Source organism: Oryzias melastigma, linkage group LG16 (assembly GCF_002922805.2).
Source record: "Oryzias melastigma strain HK-1 linkage group LG16, ASM292280v2, whole genome shotgun sequence".
NCBI classification, from domain to species: Eukaryota; Metazoa; Chordata; class Actinopteri; order Beloniformes; family Adrianichthyidae; genus Oryzias; species Oryzias melastigma.
Genome location: NC_050527.1, coordinates 18,089,377 through 18,104,773, shown reverse-complemented (window position 1 = coordinate 18,104,773; position 15,397 = coordinate 18,089,377). Strand labels below are relative to the sequence as shown.

The window sequence follows — 15,397 nt, the reverse complement described above, 5'->3', positions numbered from 1 at the left end:
CCCCCATCATCCATCTTTCATCCATCATCCCCCCATCATCCATCTTTCATCCATCATCCCCCCATCCTTCCATCCATGAATGATTGTGTTGCTGGAGCCTATCCCAGCCTCTCTCTCTCTGAACGCTCTCCTGGATCAGTTCGTGGACTGCTTGATACCAGATAGAAATGAACCAGAAATCCACACAGACAAACCGGACGGGTTGGAACCTCTGGTGACTTTGGAAAGTCTTTCCGGAACTCTTCCTATGTGCACGGTGGCTGTGCACGGTGCACCTGCTCTGAAGGCGGAGTTTGATCACGTGACCAGAGGAAGACTCGCTGTGTCGGTGCGCGGGTTCTCACTCTGGTCCTCGAGCGTGGCGGGATGACTTCGTGCAGGGAGAGCTCGGTGTTTTATCTGAGCTGGATGCTCATAATTGGGGGCGTGGTTTTGTTTTGGCGTCAGCAACGCGTGTGCGCGCTGTACGGCCGGTACGCGCCGGGACAGGGCCATTGCTGGCCGGCCGGACTCGCTTGGTTCCTGCAGGAGGTCCCGGCCCTGCTGACGCCGCTGCTGCTGCTGCTGTGGACCGAGGAGGGGTCCGGGTCCGGGACCGGGACGCTGGTGCTGCTCTGCACCTTCGTGCTGCACTACAGCTACAGGTGAGACATCGGAAACATCTGTTCCGGTTTGGTTCCAGGAAGCAGATGCTGATGCGCCTCCGAGCGGAGGCCGGTCTGCTTGTCATGTTCTCTCGGTCAGCCGGAGTGCTGGGATCCAGGATCCAACCTGCTGCAGACCAGAACCAGAACCAGAACCTCCAGCTGAGACAGCAGAACATTCCGAGGTTGTGCTTATAGAGCTGGTTCTGATCTGGAGCAGACATGAAGATCATCTTTGACTCTTTCCATGGTCAGAGTGCTACTCTCTGAGCTTCATCAACCAGAACCAGAACTATCTGGATCCTTCTCAGAAGAACGTGGAGAAATAGTGGAAGGTCATGTGACCTGCTGCTTTGATGTTCAAAACAGAGAAAACAGTTTGATCCAGGCAGAAGATATGGGCGGGACTTAGCCAACAGGAAGTGACGTCAGTCTCTCTGCAGAAGTTTGATCTACGCCTTCTTGACCCGAGGACGGCCGGTACCGCTGCGCATCATCGTCTTCTCTGCTGCCTTCTGCGGCCTCAACGGCTTCCTGCAGGGCCACCACCTGCTGCACTGCACCCACTTCCACCACACCTGGATGACCGCGGTGCGTCTGGCTGCAGGTGAGTGCAGAGAGCCCGCCGCTCCAGGAGGAGGCGCCACATGCTCTGGTGGCATGGTGAAACGCTCTGTAGACAGCAAATGATCCCTGATCAGTAAAAAGTCAGTCAACAGTCGGTAAGCAATAGCAGGTACACAGTCGGTAGAAAATAACTGGTAAACAGTCGGTAAACAATAGCTGGTAAAAAGATGGTAAACTATAACTGGTAAACAGTCGGTAAACAATAGGTGGTAAACAGTCGGCAAACAATAATTGGTAAACAGTCTGTAAACAATAGCTGGTAAACAGTCGGTAAACAATAACTGGTAAAAAGTCTGTAAACAATAAGTGGTAAACAGTCGGTAAACAATACGTAGTAAACAGTCGGCAAACAATACCTGGTAAACAGTCGGTAAATAATAATTGGTAATCAGTTGGTAAACGATAGCTGGTAAACAGTCGGTAAACAGTCGGTAAACAATAGCTGGTAAACAGTCGGTAAACAATAGCTGGTAAACTGTCGGTAAACAATAGCTGGCAAAAAGTCGGCAAACAATAGCAGGTAAACAGTCGGTAAACAATAACTGGCAAAAAGTAGGTAAACAATAGATGGTAAACAGTCAGTAAACAATAGCTGGTAAACAGTCGGCAAACAATAGCCAGTAAAAAGATGGTAAACAAAAACTGGTAATCAGTCGGTAAACAATATCTAGTAAACAGTCGGCAAAAAAAAGCTGGTAAACAGTCGGTAAATAATAATTGGTAATCAGTTGTTAAACAATAATTGGTAATCAGTTGTTAAACAATAGCTGGTAAAAAGTCGGTAAACAATAGCTGGTAAACAGTCGGTAAACAATAGCAGGTAAACAGTTGGTAAACAATAGCTGGTAAACAGTCGGTAAACAATAGCTGGTAAACAGTCGGTAAACAATAGCTGGTAAACAGTTGGTAAACAATAGCTGGTAAACAGTCTGTAAACAATAGCAGGTAAACAGTTGGTAAACAATAACTGGTAAACAGTCGGTAAACAATAACTGGTAAACAGTCGGTAAACAATAGCTGGTAAACAGTTCAATTCAATTCAATTCAATTTTATTTATATAGCCCAAAATCACAAAGAGATTTGCCTCATTGGGCTTCAAAATATAAACAATAGTTAAAAACTAAACAGACTACATAAACTGGTCATCCCTGCCCTTAGACCCTCCCTCCCGGTAAGGAAAAACTCCTAAAAAACCTGAGTCAGGAAAAAAGAAGAAACCTTAGGGATTCCCACATGAAGGAGAGATCCTATCCCAGGACGGACAGGCGATACCAGAACTGTTAGAGAAAAATTAGCTTCTACAGCTACGAATCTAAGAGTTCATTCAGATAAAGCTGAGGGACGAGTGATGATGAAGTCCATAGTCAAGATGAAGCAGAAGTGCAGTCCACGACCAGGAGGACAGACGACCCAGCAGGAATCACTCTCACTCAGACATGCAGGATGGTGTCGGGGGCGTGGTCCACGGCCAAGAGTGGGAGCGTGGGCGATCCACCGGGGATCTGAAATCTCTCCCGCTCCCCAGAGGAGAGTGGGAAAGAAGAACAACATGTGAATGGAACTGCACCAACAAAAGCATGGAGAACTAAATACAATAAATAATAAAGAATAGAAGAGAGGAGAAGTAGATGAGAATAGAGAACAGAACCCCAGAGCTGATCTGAATAATAACGCTGATGGAAAATCTAAATTTATATTTAAACGCATCAATATTAATTTATTAATCTAGCCTCACAAGGACCACATGAGAGGGAATATTCTCTGATTACTAGCTAGCCTGGCAGAACGCCTGTCCAAAGAGGAATGTTTTAAGGCTAGTTTTGAAGGTAGAAACTGTGCTGGCCTCTCTGACATGAGCTGGGAGCTTATTCCATAGAACAGGGGCTTGATGGCTGAAGGTTCTACCTCCAACTGTACTTTTAGAAATTCTAGGAACTACAAGCAGTCCAGCATTTTGTGAACGAAGTGTTCTGACTGGTTGGTAAGGAACTATGAGATCTCTAATATAGGATGGGGCCACACCATTCAGAGCCTTATAGGTTAACAGGAGGATTTTGAACTTGATCCTGGATTCAACTGGTAGCCAGTGGAGAGAAGCTAACACAGGAGTGATGTGTTCTCTTCTACTAGTTCCTGCTAACAATCTTGCTGCTGCATTCTGGACAAGCTGAAAACTTTTTAAAGAACTTTTCGGGCATGCTATTAGTAAAGAGTTACAGTAATCCAGTCTAGACGTAACAAATGCATGGATGAGTTTTTCAGCGTCACTTTTAGATAACATATTCCTGATCCTAGCTATATTACGTAGATGAAAAAATGCAGTTTTACAAGCTTGAGATATGTGAGCCTTAAATGATAAATCCTGGTCAAATAAAACCCCTAAGTTTCTGACTGAAGAATTGGAGGCAACATTTACACCATCCAGGGAGACTATCTGATCTGAGAGAGCATCTCTCAGGTGTTTAGGACCCAGTATCATGACCTCAGTTTTTTCTGGGTTTAGGAGGAGGTAATTAATTGTCATCCAGGTCTTAATGTCTCTGATGCATGAATTCAGTTTCTCTAGGTGGTCATTCTGGTCAGGTTTAATGGATAAATACAGCTGTGTATCATCTGCATAACAGTGAAAGTTAATGCTATGTTTCCTGATTATGTTTCCTAAGGGCAGCATGTAAAGCGTGAACAGAATGGGCCCTAGAACTGAGCCCTGAGGGACTCCGTAGCTAACTCTAGTACAATGAGAGGACTGTCCATTTACATTAACAAACTGGTATCTATCAGATAAATAGGATTCAAACCACTGGAGGGCAGATCCCCTGATCCCTATGTCATGCTCTAGTCTCTGGAGTAAGATGCTGTGGTCGATGGTATCAAAGGCTGCGCTGAGGTCTAACAGGACCAGAATAGAGATTAGTCCCTTTTCTGAAGCTAATAGCAAATCATTGGTAACTCTGACCAGTGCAGTTTCAGTGCTATGGTGAGGTCTGAACCCTGACTGAAAATCTTCAAAGTGATTATTGTCCTGTAGGTGGCACTGCAGCTGCTTTACTACAACTCTTTCTAGGATTTTAGATATGAATGGGAGATTAGATATTGGTCTATAGTTGGCTAGAATGTCAGGATCCAGGCTGGGTTTTTTCAAGAGAGGTTTAACAACAGCATATTTAAAAGACTGAGGCACATAACCAGTCTCTAGAGAGGTATTTATTATGGTTAATATGGATTCACTAATAAGGGGGAAGATTTCTTTAAAAAGCTGGTAAACAGTTGGTAAACAATAGCTGGTAAACAGTTGGTAAACAATAGCTGGTAAACAGTTGGTAAACAATAGCTGGTAAACAGTCGGTAAACAATAGCTGGTAAACAGTCGGCAAACAATAGCAGGTAAACAGTCGGTAAACAATAACTGGTAAACAGTTGGTAAACAATAGCTGGTAAACAGTTGGTAAACAATAGCTGGTAAACAGTTGGTAAAAAATAGCTGGTAAACAGTTGGTAAACAATAGCTGGTAAACAGTCGGTAAACAATAGCTGGTAAACAGTTGGTAAACAATAACTGGTAAACAGTCGGTAAACAATAGCTGGTAAACAGTCGGCAAACAATAGCAGGTAAACAGTCGGTAAACAATAACTGGTAAACAGTCTGTAAACAATAACTGGTAAACAGTCGGTAAACAATAGCTGGTAAACAGTCGGTAAACAATAGCTGGCAAACAGTCGGCAAACATTAGCGGGTAAACATTCGGTAAACAATAACTGGTAAACAGTCGGTAAACAATAGCTGGTAAACAGTTGGTAAACAATAGGTGGTAAACAGTCGGCAAACAATAACTGGTAAACAGTCGGTAAGCAATAACTGGTAAACTGTCGGCAAACAATAGCTGGTAAACAGTCGGTAAACAATAGCTGGTAAACAGTCGGTAAACGATATCTAGTAAACAGTCGGCAAACAATAATTGGTAATCAGTTGTTAAACAATAATTGGTAATCAGTTGGTAAACAATAGCTGGTAAACAGTCGGTAAACAATAGCTGGTAAACAGTCGGCAAACAATAGCTGGTAAACAGTCGATAAACAATAGCAGGTAAACAGTTGGTAAACAATAACTGGTAAACTGTTGGCAAACAATAACTGGTAAACAGTCGGTAAACAATAACTGGTAAACTATCGGCAAACAATAACTGGTAAACAGTCGGTAAACAATAACTGTTAAAAAGTCGGTAAACAATAACTGGTAAACAGTCGGTAAAAAATAACTGTTAAAAAGCCGATAAACAATAACTGGTAAACTGTCGGCAAACAATAACTGGTAAACAGTCGGTAAACAATAACTGATAAACTATCGGCAAACAATAACTGGTAAACAGTTGGTAAATAATAACTGGTAAACAGTCGGCAAAGAATAGCTGGTAAACAGTCGATAAACAATAACTGGTAAATAGTTGGTAAACAATATTTGGTAATCAGTTGGTAAATAATAATTGGTAAACAGTCGGTTAACAAAAACGGATAAACAGTCAGTAAACAATAACTGTTTAACAGTGAGTAAGATATTCTGAAACAAGTGATAAATAAAAACAAACAAAAATGTTAAATGAAATGAAATGAAGACATTTCAGGAAACGGGCAACACAAATGAATTTACTGTTGAAGTCAGTGTAAGGATACTCTTCTGAAACCTTCCCCCAGTGGTCCGTGGTGGAATTGCAGCTTTTAGTTTATCTGCGTTTTATACAAACTCAGAGCTGTGAGGATGGAGCTGTGGTCTGTGGTGGTCTGTGGTGGTCCATGATGATCCATGGTTGTCCGTGGACCCTGATACTTTAGGGGCCAATAACTGGGCTTTGTACTGCGCCTTGTGTGGTTCTGGTTCCTCTTGAAGGACCAGAATCCGTTTTTAATGTGTTTCTGGTTGTGGGTTCTGGTTGCTGGTTTTGGTTGTAGGTTCTGGTTGTTGGTTGTTGGTTTCTGGTTGTGGGTTCTGGTTGTTGGTTTTTGGTTGTTGGTTTCTGGCTGTTGCTTCCGGTTGTGGGTTCTGGTTGTTGGTTCTGATTCTTGGTTGGTGTTTCTGGTTGTGGGTGCTGGTTCTGATTGTTGGTTCTGGTCGTGGATTCTGGTTCTTGGTTGTTGTTTCTGGTTGTGGGTTCTGGTTGTTGGTTCTGATTCTGGTTGTTGTTTGTGGTTGTTGGTTCTGATTCTTGGTTGGTCTTTCTGGTTGTGGGCTGTGATTGCTGGTTCTGATTCTTGGTTCTGGTTGTGGGTTGTGGTTGGTGGTTCTGATTGTTGTTTCTGGTTGTTGGCTCTGGTTGTTGGTTCTGATTCTTGGCTGTTGTTTCTGGTTGTGGGTTCTGGTTGTTGGCTCTGGTTGTTGGTTCTGATTCTTGGTTGTTGTTTGGGGTCCTGGGTTCTGGTTGTTGGTTCTGATTCTTGGTTGTTATTTCTGGTTGTGGGTTCTGATTCTTGGTTGTTGTTTGGGGTCCTGGGTTCTGGTTGTTGGTTCTGATTCTTGGTTGTTGTTTCTGGTTGTGGGTTCTGATTCTTGGTTGTTATTTCTGGTTGTGGGATCTCCTTGGACATCGTGCTCTCTGAACGAGCAGGAACTCGCCTTCACGCTGATAAAGATCATAGAGATGAAGGTATAACAGTGAGATTAGGTTTTATTTTTTTATTTACTCCAGTGATAAGACGGGAGGGGGAGGGGGTGTCCTTAGGGTTGAAATACATAAATATAAAAGTATTTACAGGCATTGACCTCACCCCTTGCCGGGGCAAGAACCGACCCTCACCGGCTCTGGTTCTGGTCCTTGCTGTCTTCACAGAACCTGAGGCTCAGAATGTTCTGAAGCTCAGTCATCTGAGGACCAGTGAAGATCTGTGGTGTTAGTGGGTGGAGTCAGATCAACCTTAACTCCGTGTGTAGAAGGTGAGGTGATGGACCGCAGAGCAATGAACTTTAAAGTGAATGATTAACGGATTCATGCTGGAACACCAGACGGATCGGCTGACGACTCCAACTGGACAGGTGAAAATGAAGCCTGAAGTGGGCGGGGCCTATTGACACGTGGATGATGGATGGACGGATGACGGCAACAGCAATGTTCTAAAAATGTCTTCTTAAGGTGGAATTGAAGGGACTCACTCGTGTCTGACTGCTGCCTCCGATGTTTTTGTTAAAACTACACGTCGTACTTTCTTTTTTTCATCAAATTCAAGTACAGTGGGGGGAGGGGGGTTGTATTGGCTTTGATACAAAATCCTTGACGGTTTTAAACTTATGACAGACAAGTGTTAGCATTAGCATCATGCTAGCTAAAGTCAGCATCAATAGGAAGTGAGGAGGATGAGGATCAGGATGCTCGGGGCGCTTCAGGAACCCCGATAGTCGTGTTAGAACAGAGAACATCAGAACGCTGTCAGAAGGTTGTTTAATCACAGCTGTTTTACGGGGTTTGATTCTGTAGCATTTTTCTACCATTTGAGGTACTTCACTGTCCAGTTCAAATCATAAACACACAAACACAACACACTGTCACACCTAAACGCTGTTGAACGTGTTCTGATTGGAAAGAGCTTTTAAACGGCACAGGAATTGTGTTTTTAGTGTTCCTACCTGTATTATCTATAAGGATTGTGCTATTTTGGAAGAAGTGAAGTTAAGACTGACAAAACCCAACGTCAGAATCTATTTGTCATCCCTGATTGGTGAAAAACCAACATGACTTGTGCTCCCACTGAAGAGCATACCAATGTGGAAACAAGTTAACGTCCCGGGAAACACGGTTAGGACCAACTCTACCGATAGCTGCGCTTACTAAAGGAAAAAGAGAAGAATCCAGATGAAATTATCAGGGGGATTTATGCAAATCAATATTGATATATGACTAATGATTATAATAGGAAGAGTTGAGATACTTTAGTGGCAGATTAAAACCATTTGTGGAAGGACTGCGGCACCACACCTGCTGTCCAGCACCAAAACATCTAGAATCAGCTTCTCTAAAGGGAAACATATAACCTGGTTATACTTTTTGACTTAAAAGGGCAAATTTGGACCCAGAGGGAGGAACAAATATATGTTCTTGCTATGTGTTTATTCTGCCACCAGAGTGAATGTAGATTGTAAGTTTATACTCTAAGCCATCTTCAGAAGTTCTCCGACGACTCTGCGGTTGTCGGCTGTATAAACGGCGGGCAGGAGGAGGAATACAGGAAGTGGTGAAGGAGTTTGTGAGGAGGGCTGGAGTAAATCACCTGCTGCTCAACGTGGACAAGACCAAAGAGATGGTGATCGACTTCTGAAGGGAACAACCGTCTCTCCAGGCCCTCAGCACCTCAGGCAGGGATGTGGCTGAGGTGCAGGAATACAAATACCTGGGAGTAACCATGACAACAGACTGAGCTGGAAGACCAACAAGCTGTGTACAAGAGGCCTGCAGCAGACTGTACTTCCTCAGGAAGCTGAGGTCCTTCAACATGTGCAGCAAGATGCTGGAAACCTTCTACCAGTCTGTTGTGTCCAGCGCGTCCTTCTCTGTGGTCTGCAGGAGGGGCAGCATAGCAGCCAGTGACACAAAGAAACTGAACAAACTTATTAGAAAGGCTGGCTCTGTAATCCGGTGCAAAATGGAAACTTTTGAAGCAGTGATGGAGAGGAGGACTTTGAATAAAGCTGAATCCATCATGGATCATCCTCAGCACCTCTCCGTCCTGCACTGGACGGACAGCGGAGAGGCTAAGGCAACTTCACTGCTACACCAACCACTACAGGAGATCGTTCCTGCCTCGTTCTATTGGACTATACTGCTCCTCAGCAGATAAACCCACTGGATCTCTGTCTGGAAAGCAGTAAAAAGTTTGGTGCTCCCCTAATGTTTGCTATTCACTTGTTGTCTGTTTTATTAATGAGTCTGTACACAGTGCTGCTGCAACGTGCTGAGATCAATAAATATCCTTATCTTATCTTATAGTGTGTGATGGGGCAAGTAATGAAAATGATCCTGAACCAAAAGCAAGTATGAAGAACGCATTTCCAAGTTAAAAAGAGATTTTGACTTTAGAATAATAATCAGTTCAACAGCACAAATAAATGGGAACAGGTTGGATGTCCATGCATTCAGACAGTGTAGTGTGCACGAGTCCAGACCTTTTAGGATAGTTAGTCTGCTTCCTAAATCACATAATGAATACATGACTGAAATGATGAGTAAACCAGGAGTTACAATGGAATGTTCTGTCTGGGATACGCTGTTCCCACCAAGACAAGTTTATTTGTAGCACATCTCGTGTAGAGAGACAATTCAAAATGCTTTACATAAAACATTAAAAGAAACAATCAAAAGAAATAGTAAAAATGTCATTCATCATCATTTAAATCATTAAAATCAAATTAAAAGAAAGTAAAAAGATTTTAATTTAAAACAAGCATAGATAGACAGTCAGACGTAAACTTTTGAATACATATTAATCAAACTGAGAACAGGTGAGTCTTTAACCTGGATTTAAATACACTGAGTGTTTCAGCAGATCTAAGGTTTTCTGGAAGTCTGTTCCAGATCTGTGGAGCATAGAAGCTGAATGCAGCTTCTCCATGTTTAGTTCTGACTCTAGGAACTGATAAAAGACCGGATCCAGATGACCGGAGAGGTCTGGCTGGTACATACTGGGTCAGGAGGTCAGTCATGTATTTTGGTGCTAAACCATTCAAAGCTTTATAAACCAGTAACAGAACTTTAAAGTCTATCCTCTGACAGACAGGTAACCAGTGTAAAGACCTCAGAACTGGACTGATGTGGTCTACTTTCTTGGTCCTTGTGAGAACCCGAGCAGCAGAGTTCTGAATAAGCTGCAGTTTCCTGATGGATTTTTTTGGTAGTCCTGTAAAAACACTGTTACAGTAATCAAGTCGACTAAAGATGAAAGCATGCACTAGTTTCTCCAGGTCCTGCTTAGACATCAGATCTTTAATCCTTGAGATATTTTTGAGATGATAATAGGCTGATTTAGTGACTGCCTTAATGTGTTTATCAAAATTTAAGTCTGTGTCTATCACTACACCCAAGTTTCTGGCCTGGTTGGTAGTTTTTAGTTGAATAGATTGAAGCTCTGTAGTGACGTCTAACCTTTTTTCTTTAGCCCCAAAGACAATAACCTCAGTTTTGTTTTTGTTTAATTGAAGTAAGTTGTGACACATCCAGTCATTAATGTCCTCAATGCATTTACCAAGAGCCTGTACAGGGCCTCGGTCTCCTGGTGTCAGTCTAATATATATCTGTGTGTCATCTGCATAGCTATGGTAACTAATGTTGTTGTTCTTTATAACCTGGGCCAGTGGGAGCATGTAGATGTTAAATAGAAGTGGTCCCAGGATGGAGCCTTGGGGCACTCCACATGTAATTTCTATTGGCTCAGAAGTGAAGTTACCAATTGACACAAAATATTTCCTGTTTTCTAAGTACGTTTTGAACCAGTTTAGTACTGGCCCAGTGAGACCCACCCAGTTTTCCAGTCGTCTGAGTAGTATTGCGTGGTCGACTGTATCAAACGCAGCACTGAGATCCAGTAAAACTAGCACTGACATATTTCCACTGTCTGTATTCAAACGTATGTCATTAGTCACTTTGGTCAGAGCCGTTTCAGTGCTGTGGTTCTGTCTGAAGCCGGACTGGAAGACATCATAGCAGTTGTTATTTATTAGGAATTCATTTAACTGATGGAAAACAGCTTTTTCAATGATCTTACTTAAAAATGGCAGGTTTGATATCGGTCTGTAGTTGTTCATTTGAGTTTTGTCTAGACTGTCCTTTTTTAGGAGAGGTTTGATTACAGCTGTTTTCAGTGGTTCTGGGAAAACACCAGATGTTAACGACAAGTTCACAATCTGGAGCAGGGCTGGTTCCAGGATCTTTGAAACTTTTTTGAAAAAGCTTGTGGGTAGAATATCCAGACAGCAGGAGGAGGAGTTCAGTTGACATAGAATGTCCTGCAGTTCTTTACTGTTTATGGGTTGAAACTGAGCCATTGGGTTTAAACTGGTTTCTAGTGGATAGGGTTCATATCCTGAACTTGTAGTTGGTGAAACAATTGTTTGTCTAATGTTTATGATTTTGTCCCTGAAGAATTTGGCAAAGTCATTACAGGCTTTGGTGGAGTAAAGTTCTGGTGCCACTGACACAGGGGGTTTTGTCAACCTGTCGACTATATTAAATAAGGCCCGAGCATTATGGGAGTTTTTGGTAATAATTTCAGAAAAATAGGACTTCCTTGCATTGCTCAGTTGTAAATTATATAAGTGAAGTTTCTCTTTATAGATGTCATAATCTACCTGTAGTTTAGATTTTCTCCATCTGCGTTCAGATTTCCGACATTCTCTTTTTCCGTTCTTTACCAGAATGGAGTTTCTCCATGGAGATTTTTTCCTACCAGAGATCACCTTCACCTTACTGGGAGCAATACTATCCATGATATTTGACATGTTGGAATTAAAGTTATTAACAAGTTCATTGACTGAATCCCCTGAGAGGGGAGGAGTCAGAGAGAAAATCTGATTGAACATCTCACTAGTATTTTCAGTTATATACCGTTTTGTGATCTCCTCCCTCAAAACATTTGTGTGTACTGGAATTGTGCTCTCACAGAAAACACAGCAGTGATCAGACAGACCTAAATCACATACAGTAACCTTAGAGATGTTCAGACCTTTGGAAATCAATAAATCAAGAATATTCCCTCTGTTGTGTGTGGGCTCTGTTACATGTTGAGTCAACCCGAAATTGTCCAGAGTGTTTATCAGGTCCTTAGTCCCTTTGTTCTCAAGATTTCCATAATGGATGTTAAAATCTCCAGCCATGATTATACAGTCAAAATCAAGACAAATTATAGACAGCAGTTCACTAAACTCAAGGTTAAATTCTGCACAGTATCCAGGGGGGCGATAGATATTGATAAATATGGTTTTGAGTGAGGCCTTCAGCTGTAGGGCTACATATTCAAAACATGGAAAGTTCTTATTCGTCCAGTGAAGTCTTGCTTTAAAACTTCAGATTTTTGCTTTGCTCCAAGATGGTTCCAGGGAGGATTATCTTTCGATTGTTTGTTATTGTCCACAGATGTTGTCTTTCTCTCCGTAGAATCTGTGCCATTTAGCTGCGTGTTAGCTCTCTCTTCTCTGCTGAGATGAGGTAGTGGCAAAGTTGTGTTGTTTCCATAGAGTCCATTTACCTCCACGTTCACTTCTATGTTTCCAGCACTGTGATCTTCTCCAGAAGGTCTTGGTAATCCTTTGTGGAAAGGGAAGGCATCTTGCTGCTAGTTAGCCTTGTGTTAGCTGCTGCTCCGTATATCAGGCTTCAGCTGCGTGAAGGCCAAGTACACGTAGTGCTCAAGATAAAATGTTTTAAGAGGAATGCAGGAAAAAATCCTTTTGTTTAGAGTAAAAAAGAGAAATAAATCCGACCCGATGCCATCCATCCATTTTCTTAACCGCTTCGTCCCTTTCGGGGTCGCGGGGTGCTGGAGCCTATCCCGGCTACTGATGGGCGAAGGCGGGGTACACCCTGGACAGGTCTCCAGTCTGTCGCAGGGCCTCAATCACACACACATCCACTCTCACATTCACACCTAGAGGCAATTTAGAGTCACCAATGAACCTATGAAGCATGTTTTTGGACGGTGGGAGGAAGCCGGAGTCCCCGGTGAAAACCCACGCATGCACGGGGAGAACATGCAAACTCCACACAGAAAGGTCCCAGCCGGGATTCGAACCGGGGCCTTCTCGCTGTGAGGCGAGAGCGCTAACCACTGCGCCACCGTGCAGCCCTGTATCCGACCCGATGGTTTAAAAGTATTCAAAAGTTATTGCTGGTGTGATTAAAAAAAGGAAAATAATCAGCGAAAATTAAAAGCAGAAGGAGGAGCAAAGCAATGTGCGTCCGCACTCTAGCAAAGCTGGAAGGAGAAGTTTAATTGAAACCAGTAAAACACCAAGAGAACAACCTGTGTTCAGCACTGATGTTAATCTTTACCGACTTCATCAATGCCAGTCAGTGTCATCCGTTCACAATGTTACACACATCACTGATGTTGAGCAGACGCCTGCTGGTTGACTCGAGTCCAGATAAAATGCTGCCATTCCGGTGAATGTTGTTGCAGTTCCTGTTGACTCATTGAGATGATCCCACCTACATCAATGTCGTTGAGGTCCAGAGGGGTTTCCACACAAATGCACGATGGCAGACCAAGTTACAGCTGGCTTCAAGAACATCCTGATCATAACTTAACACCAAACTAGAATGTGTAAAGACTAGATAACTATTCTGAAGACGTGAGCTGTTGCTCATGGAATTATCTCGACGTTCCCTCACTCGACAGAACAGAACCGCTCTGGACATGCTTCTGCTGAGAGAGGTGCAGTATTTTTGGATATTCATATTGTACAACACAGCCATAAATGGACGTTTCCCAGAGGCCCTGGAGGGTCTATGGACGTTAGGCATGAAAATGAAGCTCACTCTGGAGTGGACACATCGATGTGGGGTCAGTGGATGAAGGTGTTTGGGAGGTCCAAAAACCTGCAGTATCTGCAGCTCTGATCGACCTGTGTGGATGTTGTATTCGTGGAGTCCTACTGCAGATTGGTGAGGTGGCCTTCTGCACACAGACATCCTGACCAGACTCATCTGCTGTGGAGGACAGTGGAGACGGCCATCACCTTACCATCACCTGTTCACTTCCCCCAACGGCTCTGAAGAACGTGTCTACGTTAATCAAGAACCCTGAATAAACGGTCCCTTTGAGCGTACGTATTAACAGGCCTGCATAAATGAGTAATGTGCAGAAAATCAGAAATGAAATCGTCTGAGAATGCAGCTGTTAGTGTCATGAATCTGGATTAGCTCCTCCCAGCTGAGATGATCAGTCAAGTGACTCCACCTGAGCTCCTCCCTTCTGAAGGAGCTGCTGACCTTCCGTTGGTGTTGGACCGCCTTTCGCCTCGGCCCTGTTGCTGAGTCCGAGTTTCTGACCTGCCTGTCACCTGCCACCGGGAGAGCCGACAGCCGCAGCATCCTGGTATACCAGAAACTCAGGGATGGCTTTAGGGATATTTCAGGTTTTTGATTCATGTGGTATTATGGTTCCCCCAAGCCACCAGAAAACTAAAAAATATTGCAGGACTCTCCAACCAGGAAGACTGAGACAAACGATGTGGAAAAATACAAATCTTTATTAAATGGAGAGTATTTGAAGTACTACAGTTAAAAATACAAAACTCCAAATGCTGCACAGGTGAGTCACTCCGTTCACCTGGTGCCCTGCGGGAGAGTCTCCCTGACGCAGAGGACCAGTCTTGATGCTCCACCCGGCGTGCCTTTACGCCACTTGGTGCAGGTGGAGGATTCCGAGAGTCAGCAGGTCTGTGGAGCGGAGAACCCAAGCAGACCGACCACCTCACAGCGATCCAGTCTTGCTGCCGGACAGCAGGATCAGGACTCAGCAGTGAGGCTTAAGACGGATCAGCAGCACTGAACCATGAAAGGCTCCACCCAGGACAGGGGCCCTAAACAAAAGAAATCGTGCAGCAGCAACACAGCAACAACACACAGCAGCAGCACCCAGTATCTTGTCTCGGTCTGACCTGGAAACTATTATTTATTTATTTCCTCTCGTTTAGATTATTGTAACTGTCTTTTTACTTGTTTTAACAAACGCTCCCTGAACCGTCTTCAGCTCGTCCAGAACTCTGCAGCAAGGCTTTTAACAGGAACCAGTAAACGGACACACATCACTCCGATTTTGTCTGCTTTACATTGGTTACCTGTCAAATTCAGAATTGATTTTAAAATTTTACTTTTAGTTTTTAGAGCCTTGCACGGTCAAGCCCCGACGTACATCTGTGACCTTTTAACCCCGTACTCTTCGGCCCGATCCTTGAGGTCTTCCAGTCAGAATCTTTTAACCATCCCTAAAACCCGCTTTAAAACGAGAGGGGACGTCTCCTTCCAAGCTGTTGCTCCTCGTCTCTGGAACTCCCTCCCACTGCCGTTGCGCCAGATCAACTCCATTGAGTGTTTTAAATCCCAGGTCAAGACATTTTTATTCAGGAGAGCTTTTAGTTGATCTTAGCCCTTGT

At 43.5% G+C, this 15,397-nt stretch overlaps 1 protein-coding gene across 1 annotated transcript in view; it reads left to right on the top strand.

Moving 5' to 3' along the window:
- Nucleotides 1–25: 25 nt before the first annotated feature.
- The window catches only part of LOC112143464 (3-oxo-5-alpha-steroid 4-dehydrogenase 2), a 20,798-nt gene continuing 5,426 nt past the window's right edge, over nucleotides 26–15,397 (top strand). The window contains exons 1-2 of the mRNA XM_024267462.2: nucleotides 26–644; nucleotides 1,088–1,251. Coding sequence (XP_024123230.1) covers nucleotides 367–644; nucleotides 1,088–1,251 — 442 coding nt within the window. The 5' untranslated portion in view covers nucleotides 26–366. The remainder of the gene's footprint in view (nucleotides 645–1,087; nucleotides 1,252–15,397) is intronic.